We start from the raw sequence: 10448 nt of genomic DNA on the forward strand, positions 1-10448 counted from the left end.
GTTGAAGTGTAAGTGCTTCTTTTTCAACATAAAGATCCTTCTTTTTTTCTGACATTACCATTTGGTATACAAAGGACGACAAAAGCAGTGACATTTCCCATTTAAAGTGCTTTACAACACAGACGGTGGTATAAAATTATCTGAACAGGGAATGAATATATGTATATAAACAGAATGTATTTAAAACAAGCAATAAAAAGCTAAATAATGACAGATTTTTTAACTTCTCACATTTACACATGCCATTGCACATTGTCATGGTATACTGTATATAGTGCGTTTTCTCCCATTTTCAGAATAGTTAAGTAGCGGGCCTTCTTGGTATGAGCTTTTACAACAAATTCTCAACATAATACAATGTTGAAAGAAATCCTGCTTCTCTGAGTGTAAGCTTTTTCATTCAAGTACTAGAAATCACCAGTGTATCTACATAGTGGATGTGGTTGTGTTGGGGGGGGTTAGAATTCATGGAGGCAGCAGAGGGGGTTTAAAGGTGCAGGATCCAGTACACTGGCGGGGGGTCAACATCTTGCAGGAAAAATTGTGGAGGGTGTCGTGAGCTTCTAGGGAGAAAGAATATCAGTAAGAATATGTCCACTCAGCCCAACTTTGCTTTCTTGATTATTTAACCCTATATACTGTACAGATAATGTACATTTAGGATATGCAAGTTAACGATTTACCTCACAAAGCAATACATATACTTACTGTAATTTTTGGACCAACTGCACCTGAATTTTAGCCACACACACAATTTGACGGGTAACATGTATAGTAGTAAAAAAATTCTTGTGATTTGATGTAGTTTTTGGCATTTTTCATCATATTTTAACTAAATATATTCTTCATTCATATGGCAGTGCATTTTTATAATAGTCTGTTATACATAAGATGCTTTAATATAATTAATCCAAATTAAAATGTATCATTTTTGCCCAGCTCTAAAGTACAATGTATATATGTTTATAAACACACATACAGTAAGATAAATTCAAAACCTCTTGCATATTTTATATAATATATATATATATATATATATATATATATATATATATATATATATATATATATATATATATATATATATATATATATATATATATATATATATATATATATATATATATATATATATATATATATATATATATATATATATATATATATATATATATATATATATATATATATATATATATATATATATATATATATATATATATATATATATATATATATATATATATATATATATATATATATATATATATATATATATATATATATATATATATATATATATATATATATATATATATATATATATATATATATATATATATATATATATATATATATATATATATATATATATATATATTAATTGAACCATATACAAGTACATTGAGCTTGGCCTGTTGCAAATTGTGAGTTGCTCTGGTTCAGCTTGCCAGACAAAGTGTCAATCAAGCATAATATGAATAAAAAATAAATAAGGGATCTAGTACAAACATGCAGTTTGCCCTCGTGATATTTACAGTGACCCCAGCTGTGTACTTAAACAAGAGTAACATGAAGCCAGTCCTTTAACGGGGGCTTTAGTTGCTGTCTACTGCATGTAACTGATATAGCACAACATAATGGGCTGTCTATTCAATTTTCCAGAGTATGATTTAGGATAAAAAAAGCAACCTAGGCAAACAAAACTTGGTGGTTTCAGTTTCACATTTTGTTTTGGATATCAATAGCCGCAACAAAGGGGAAAAATTTGTTTGGAGTTGGAAAGATAGACAATAGACACATGCAGTTAAGTCCCGAAGTATTGAGACAAAGTTGCAATTATTTTTCTAGAATCAACTTTAAAGAGCTTTCATGTAATCAAACATTAATTCATTGATTTTCCGTGGCAGTTATCCTCACAAGAGCTGTGGGGGGTGCTGGAGTCTATCCCAGGCAACTATGGGCATCAGGCAGGAGACACCCTTAATTGGTGGCCAGCCAATCACAGAGCACAAGGAGACAAACAACAGTTTGTGCATACACTCATACCTAGGGGCAATTTACACTGTTCAACCAGCCTAGCATGCATGTTTACACGGGAACTCCACGCAGGAAAGTGGGGCGGGACCCACTTAACTGAACCCTCAATCTCAGAACTGTGAGGCCGAGCCGCATGTAAACAGACCATTGATGCACAATGCCAAATTTTTGTGTGACCTTGAAAGTCCATCACATCGTAACAGCTGAAATTCAAATCCAATATGTATTTATGAAATATGTCAATATACTTCTGGACCTAATTGAATTGACCCGAATTGTGAATATATTCTATTTATGTGCCAGCTAGGTTTACCTTTTCAATTTTATAATGCAATCCAAAATCCCATGTCTATAAATGTGTTTCCTTTCAGTTAAAGAGCACTCATAGGCTTTCAAGTTCTGTCCTTTTGATGCATAAAGCAGAGAGACACCAACCTCGTACAATCTGCAGCTGCTGGACCATTTCCTCTCGGTAGGACAGCTCACGCTTCATTTGATCCTGAAAATTATCTGCGGAATACCACATAGTATTATGAAATCATTAATAATACCCATTCTTGTTGTTATATATAACATAGGAGAGAGATGTAGCTTCAATATTTCATTGATTGATGTGATCTAAAAGATAGACGTACTCACACCTTTTAAATGTTGAAATTCTCTTTCTAGCTTTTTCCTTAACTGCATTTGCTCCACGAGTTGCTTCTGCAACTCTTCTGTTAAGAAAAACATACAACCATTATTGAACAACCGCCCAATGAAATAAAAGGTGCTAAAAAAATCTGGATGGATTTTCACTTTTCTGAATTCTTAGTAACAATTGCGCATTTTGTTCTTTATAAAGGCCCATTTCATGCCAAATATGGACTATATCACTTCAATTTCCACATGACTCTCTTGAATAATGTACTTTGAATATATGTAATATGAGAGAAAATGGCAACATTAGCTGCAATTGGGACAACAAACGTTGCCTCCCACTCTCGTCTATGTAGGTTGTGTGTAGGGGTGTGTGTGTGTGTGTGCCACAGAAATTGTCGCACAGTGCCCGCAGGCTATGTGAGGCCATGATATTCGGGTCTCAGGGTTTTTCCAAGCGTTCAAAAATAATTAGCTGCCACGCCTCAGGGTTAGGACTCTGTTCGTTAAAATATTAATAGCCTCTAAACGATTTTCTCTTACAATAATACGTGCAAACGACCATGTCTTGTGATTTAGTGCACAACACCTATGGGAACAGTTTAGGCTCATAAGATGCAAATTCGGCATGTGTAATGTGGCACAGGATATTTAGCATGGCAGATGCGAGTATTTATAATGTGAGCTTGAGATTCATGAATCAGAGATCAGCATCCGAATGATCGTTTTCTAAGCGAGTTCATACATCAATTGTCATTCCTATTCATTGCATTAACCGGATTGCATATCACCATTTATTTTGTCATTAGATTTTTATTGAATCATCTACCTTTTGCCATGTTTTCCAGATTTTGTTGTTGCACACTGATGTCAATGTGCAACGCTCCATCCGCTGTGGACAAAAAAATGGTATTAAAAACATGGAATTGTGAACATATAAATGAATCTTAGCCTTCGATAATGTAGATGATGCTACATTTCTACATTGAAATGAAATTAATACCTTGGTTATCCTTTTGTTCCTGATTTGATTTTATGATTCGCTGATCTTGGTATGCACCTGAACATTAAAAAAAACAACTAAATTGGGTTTTAAAAGAAGGAAGAAAGGCTTGATATGCATGAGGTGCGCGCGCACACGCACGGTAAATGACCCAAATAATCACCGTTTGATCTGCAGGGACTACTCGATGACTCGAGCTTCTCGTCCGTGTGCACTTGGCAGTCCTTTTCATGGGCATACACCTGCAAAATGGCACACACACACACACAAAATGTCATTTCAACTTTACACAATGGGGGCCTAAGGTTTGTGCAAAAAAAACAAGCACCGATACGAAGAGATGCCATTCCACTTTTGCTGTGTGATTAAATATTCTATTCATAAGACACCAATTTAATTCATTGGCTGCCACTGTGGGAGAGGCAAAGAGCAAAAAATCACTGCCATTCCTCCCACTCAAATTTATTAGACGTCTAACCCTGTCAATAATACTGATATGTGAGCATTCAGTTTGAATTAACTGAATTAATGGTCTTTTGATGTCGAGGAGAACGAAAGAGGTAAATACTAACAAAAAAGAACATCTTTGCTGGGCTTATAACCAGTGTCATTCTGATTTAATTCATTTTAATTTGTTAAATTTTGTATTATTTTTATCATTTTATAAATCAAAAAATATACAAATAGTCACAATAATAATAAGAATGATTGATCATACATAAGTCAATGTTTTTTTAATGAGGAGTGTTTACAATCTGTTTACAAGATATATTATTGATTATTTATTTATTGGTTATTGTTATCAATGATTGCTTATTTATTTGTCTGTTTGTGGGTTGTTGTTATTTGTGCACTTTGTGTTGAAGCTTTAAATCTCATTTTATTTGTAAAATGACAATAAAAGCATTCAAATCAATTGCATTCAAAGACAGTGTAGGATGAAACAGTGGTGTCTAGTTCGGGGGAAATAAAAACTGTTAATAAAGCAGTGTGATGGTTAGATTTCTTATTTGTGCAAAAGCAAGTGGTTTATTGGACAAATCATAGTCATAATAAATAGGATAAAATGAATGATATCTTACGTAGGGAAGAGGTGATCCATCTCGCGTGAGCCTGCCTTCATCGGACGAGCCGGTGTGCAAGGGGCCCTCCGGTGAGGCTTCAGCGGGGCTGCTGGGCTTCTCCTGCCGGCTCTCTGGTCCCGTCTCGACCCACACGGGAAGTTTTCCTCTCGCCGCCTCCTCCTCTTCCTCCTCTTCTCCCCTGTTGGACTCCACGTCCACGTCGGGGTCGTCGTCCTCGTCCCTGTCCGGTGACGCGGACCTATAGCTGGAGGTCTCGCTGACAAAGTCCGGGGAGAGGTAGCCGGGCCTCACGCCGAAGCCTTCCCGGGTCCCGTACAACTTGGCGATGCTCTCGGCGTCTTTGACCACGGGCCTGAAAGCGGAAATATAGCCGATTTTCCGGTGCGGGGTCTCATCCCCGGACCTGTCGTCGTTGCCGGATGAACTCGGACATCGCTCCCCGGCATCCGGCTGCTGGTGCTGGGCCTCTTTGGGGGTGTTTGCCCTTCTCTCGCTTGGGTCTGGGTGTTCGAGCTCGGCCTGGCGGACGCCCGGGAGCTCCGGAGCTTTGGGCGGGGAGGCCGAGTAGTGCGGCAGGGGGAGGCCGCTCGCCGTGGGCCAAAACACGGGGAAAGCTGGGTAAAGGGCGTCCTTGGCGGCGGCGGCAGCAGCGGCTGCAGCGGCGGCGGCTGGCCAAAACACGCCGGGCACGTTGGACTTGGTCATATCCGGCAAGCCGTCGCTTTTCTTCGGACACAAGCCGTAGCTGAAACCGTACGGGTGGTGCGGGAATAAGGGTGGGGGGATTTTTTGGAGTAGGCCAAAGTTTTTACTGGGCACCGGGATGAGGGGGAAGCTCCTCCCCGTGGCCGCCAAGGGGATGTTATTGCTCCCGTGGTCGTCGTCGCAGCGTAAAGTTTTACGTGGCACTTCCGGCGAAGAAGTGCGGCCGAGCGCGGAGGACATCGGCGCTCTGACCGGCGAGCGTTCTCTCGAGCCCCCCGTGGGAAGGGTCCTCTTTCTGCTGCCCCCGTTGAACATGGCTTTGACGTCCTCCCAGGCGTGGTTGATGTCCTCCGAGGGCTTCTTCTCCGTCAGCTTTAAGTGGCGTCTCCATGAGTTGAAGTTGGCCGCGTCCGGCTGCATGTATTTGGACTCCGGGGTGCGATGCGAGTGGAAAATGAATTTATTGGGTGAGAAGTACATGTTGCAAAAGGTGCACTTGATGCATTTGGCCCTGGAGCTGTTGTATCGGGCCGGGATGAAGCTGCCCCGGCAGCCCCACGCGCACTCGTGAGACACATCGAAGGCGAAATTCTCGGGCAGCTTCGGGGGGCTGTGTGCCCCCAGGAAAGACTTGCACAGCCGTTCGGCTTCGCGCTTGGTGATCATGCCGCAACGCCTGGATGAGATGGGCATGGCGCCGGCGCGTCGCAGGAGCTCCAGCTGGACGGGGGTGCACTGTACGCAGGTGATGCCCAACGCCACCCTGCGGTTGTGGATCTCGTTATAGCTGTAGTTCTTCAGGAGCGTATTGGAGATCTGGGCCAGACACAGCCTTTCCCTCCCGTCTATAACCAGGGAGACGATGGGCACCCCGTAAAGAGAGGTCTCGCTCACTTGGTTCGGCTTGAGGGTGCCGGAGAGGCCCGGAACGTCCCGCTTGGGACTCGGGGAGGAGCGCTCTTCTCCAAGATGTCCGGCTATTGACGCCATCCCTGGAAGCCTGTCAATCACATGGAAATGTGCATGGGGTGACAGCAAAATGCAGGAATCTTTTTAAATTTGATTGATTTAACGATCGATTTTTTTTTTATCACGAACACAAAAAGGATCTTTTCAAAGGTTCTTCTATCTACCCTGGTGCTGCTGCCCCACTTATCTTCAAATCGCTTAAACACTTAGGAGCCAACTACTTTTAAGAACCACATAAGACCTTTAGAGGAAGATCAGGACAGAAGGAAAATGCAGCCTGAGCCGCAGCAATGCGCTTAGCCCGGAGGAAAGAACGAGTGTAAGCTTCTTTGCTGGTAATTACAGGGATCCAACAGTGCTTCTTTGCATTGTTAATAAAAGACCAACCCTATATATAATTAAAGAATCAGTGCGGATTAGTTTTGAACTACCAACAAGGCCACATTTACCATTTGCATGCATTTACGCCCACCTAAAAAGCTGCATTCATACTTAAATTTAAGACATTCAAAACAAACAATTGCACTAGTAATAATCATAATTTCAAAAAAAAAAATGCAATTCTTACCTTCCGCTCCACACGACAACACCTCCAAAATGGCTGCAAAAAAAGATAACACACCAAGAAAAGTGACTAAGAACCAAATAGAGGGGAGGGATAGAAGATTATATTGGTTTCTGGATGTTATTTGACTTTAAGTGTAAACATGCTGCAGTGGATAAGGTGCCTCCATCCTGTTGGATAGCAGGCAAGTGAATGGCAGCGGTCCCTATCTCCCTCTCTCGCTTAACCCCCCCACATCTCTCCCTCTCTCTCTCTCCCCCTTTCTTGTTCCCAGACGAGAACCCGTTCAGGATAATTGTACGCCATTGACGCATGCAAGACGCGAGAACAAGTGTCACATTTAGGCCGCAGCTGTCCTTACATTTATATTGGAGAATAAAAAATAAGAATAAAATACTCCATATTCTCCGCATATGGGGAAGTCTAGTCTGTAATTTATATTAGTCCCGAGTAGCCAGTCTCCAAAATAAAGGCCCTGTGGGACTTTTTCCAAGTTACTAACATTATAATTAAAGCCTGATAATCAAATAAATAGTCGTTTTTAATGTGATCTATTGTGAGTCAGATTGATCTCAAAGTAGTTTACAAGTTTTCTTATTTCATGATTGTGGAGTTCAAATTGCAGCAGTGAAGATTTTTAAAATGCACAATTATCGCTTCTTTTAATGAGGAACGTAAATATGAGTCCCATGATTTTTTTTATAATACACTTAATTCATTGATGATACTAGGAGCCTAATTCATTTTGACTGGGAGGGGCGTTGATTCGCCCCGCCCATTTAAAAATGCATTGGGTGAAAGTGTATAATTCTGGAAATCATATTAAAATTGCAGCATTTTACGTTTTTTTGTTAAATGTCCAAAAATAGTCACTTGAGGATTAAAAATCTTAAATGTCAAAATACGGATTTTCATTATAAAATAGTCACTTCAAACGCATCTTGGTAAATTAAAATGCTAAACATAACATTGTCCTTTTAGTCTGTTTTTTTATGAACACAATCTTATTTTAACAAAAATCTTGGAATAAACAAAAAAAACTGGCGACCACCAACATCTACAATATGCATTATGATAGTTGAGATTATCCAATTATTATTTTTTTGTCAGGGTGGTACACAAGAAAAACAAATGTCCTGGCTCATTTATCAAGTTACACCATCTGCTTGGCTTCCACGGCCACATTGAATGGAAATATGTGGCAGCAGGGAAGGTGGGTGGGGGGATAAAATGACGTTTAAAACATGCTTTAACGTTTATGAATATTTGCCCGTGGGGGGAAAATAAGAGTGACGTGAGACAGTGTAAACATTGTGGATGTACCTGCAGCTGTGCAGCAGGTGCTCCTATAGTCACAAAATTGCATTTACATAATGACAGAATCAAAATGGCTGGGGCTGCTTTCTTCATTTTTGAGCTTGCCTGACAGGGTTGCATTAAAACAGAGCATTTTAATTAACAATAAGCCCCTCATTTGTTTTTTATATCAATGGTGAGCATTCCTCTTTTGGTAAAATTAGGCAGTGTTGGTCATTCATAATCATGTTAAATGAACATGATCAGTTTGATAAAATTGAATTTTTAAATTTCATATTGTATATAAACCTTCACAATAAGTCAGGGTTGGCGAACACGTGGCTCTCGAGCCGCATACAGCTCCCAGCCAAAATGAAGGTGGCTCTTTGCTTCTTATCATATTTTGTATATACTGAGGCTCAATGCCTCGTTTCATATTTCTCTAATTTATTCTCTCTTAAAGCACAATCAATTTATATATATATATATATATATATATATATATATATATATATATATATATATATATATATATATATATATATATATATATATATATATATATATATATATATATATATATATATATATATATATATATATATATATATATATATATATATATATATATATATATATATATATATATATATATATATATATATATATATATATATATATATATATATATATATATATATATATATATATATATATATATATATATATATATATACACATACATACATACATACATACATATACATACATACATATACATTTATATATATACACGTGTGTGTGTCTAAATTGTTCACCAACATTGCAATTAGTAGTTAAGAATAACCCGTTATAGGGCACTCATCTGACCCATTGACGGTGCTAAACGGCCAGTCTATTCTAACTAGGGGAGCTTGTCAATAATCATAGATTAAATGAACTGGATGCCTGTCATTGTCAATGGCAGGGTACGTGTTAAATACTATGAAATTTAATTTAGAAAATAAATAAATGAATGTGAACTAATTTAACTAAAACATTTTAGGGCCCATTTGTGAATTTGTTTAATCAGAAAAGATATGAATACAAATGATGAGTATTCGTGGAAAATGTATTATAATAATAATAGGCCGGCCTCAAAGCTCTGGGGTCCTGGGTTCAAATCCAGGTCAAGTCCACCTGTGTGGAGTTTGAATGTTCTTTCTGGGCCAGCGTGGGTTTACTCCGGGTACACCGGTTTCCTCCCACATTCCCAAAACATGCATGGTAGGCTGATTGGACACTCTAAATTGCCCCTGGGTATGGGTGTGAGTGCGAATGACTGTTCGTCTCCTTGTGCCCTGCGATCGGCTGGTCACCGATTCAGGGTGTCCCATGCCTCTGGCTCGGAGTCAGTTGGAATAGGCTCCAGCACCCCATGTAACCCTAATGAGGATAAAGTGGTTTCGAAAATTAAATGAGATAATAATAAAAGGCAAGAGGTAGTATCGACATCATATTTTTGGCGCATGTCTATATCCCTCACACTCAGATGGCAAACCTTATTCACCTAAGATCCAAAATATGATGTTTATTTTTTTTCTTAACCAAATAAATAAATAGTCACTTGCCTTATAAAGAGGTAAAGCAAACCCCACATTTAACTGGAGGTCAGTCGAGGGATAAAAGTGGCCAAATGTATTCTTCTTAAGGGGGTGCAGCAGCTGCACACCCACCCATCCAAAACTGTAGCCTGCAGACATGCTGTTGTGCTTGAGGAGGTCATGGTCTAAATGAGAAGGATACTTATTTTGCGACCACCTAGGACAATTGAATTTTGAAAGATCCAAAAACAATAAACATTGAAATACAACAAATATATAGGCCGAGTCACATTGACTCGTCTCACCAGGTGTTTAAAAGTGCTATTGGCATGGTATATTTTCAATTTCTGCTCCTTTCCATACATAAATAAGATTTTTTTACATGAATTTGACGCATGCTGCTGCAGCATCTTTTACAATATTGATGCTAAAACATGATCCTTGAGCTCATCTTTCACCGTCAAGAGGCTTCCCTACCGCCCCCACCAATAATTACAATTTTACACTGTAATTATTCCTCTCTTCTTAATTATTTATACGGGCCAGATCCATGCAGTCATTGT

At 38.9% G+C, this 10448-nt stretch overlaps 1 protein-coding gene across 4 annotated transcripts; it reads right to left on the minus strand.

The window, feature by feature from the left end:
• LOC144194808 (SKI family transcriptional corepressor 1 homolog-B-like) lies at positions 1-9933 on the minus strand. 4 transcript variants are annotated; one of them, XM_077714124.1, is made up of 9 exons: positions 9661-9933; positions 7010-7042; positions 4765-6472; positions 3846-3924; positions 3683-3739; positions 3509-3571; positions 2682-2756; positions 2476-2550; positions 1-560 (listed from the first exon to the last, which is right to left on the minus strand). In XM_077714124.1, the coding sequence occupies exons 1-9, from the start codon at positions 9810-9812 to the stop codon at positions 466-468; spliced, it is 2337 nt and encodes a 778-aa protein (XP_077570250.1). In that variant the 5' UTR covers positions 9813-9933; the 3' UTR covers positions 1-465. The 4 variants fall into 4 exon arrangements, 3 of the variants coding, with proteins under 3 accessions (XP_077570250.1, XP_077570249.1, XP_077570251.1); XM_077714123.1 differs by having other exon boundaries at positions 1-563; XM_077714125.1 differs by lacking the exon at positions 9661-9933 and adding an exon at positions 8330-8429 and having other exon boundaries at positions 1-563.
• Between the last annotated feature and the right edge of the window lie 515 nt (positions 9934-10448).

The sequence above is a fragment of the Stigmatopora nigra genome, chromosome 3, assembly GCF_051989575.1.
Source record: "Stigmatopora nigra isolate UIUO_SnigA chromosome 3, RoL_Snig_1.1, whole genome shotgun sequence".
NCBI lineage: Eukaryota > Metazoa > Chordata > Actinopteri > Syngnathiformes > Syngnathidae > Stigmatopora > Stigmatopora nigra.

Bases quoted from the DNA above. Each gene is read 5' to 3' on its own strand.
- LOC144194808 (XM_077714123.1), bottom strand. From the start codon at position 9,812: ATGCGCCAAAAATATGATGTCGATACTACCTCTTGCCTTTTATTATTA. The intron at 2,757-3,508 runs GTAGATGATTCA...TTTTCTTAACAG, and splicing joins TCTGGAAAACATGGCAAAAG to AAGAGTTGCAGAAGCAACTC. The intron at 2,551-2,681 runs GTGTGAGTACGT...GGTATTCCGCAG, and splicing joins AGAATTTCAACATTTAAAAG to ATAATTTTCAGGATCAAATG.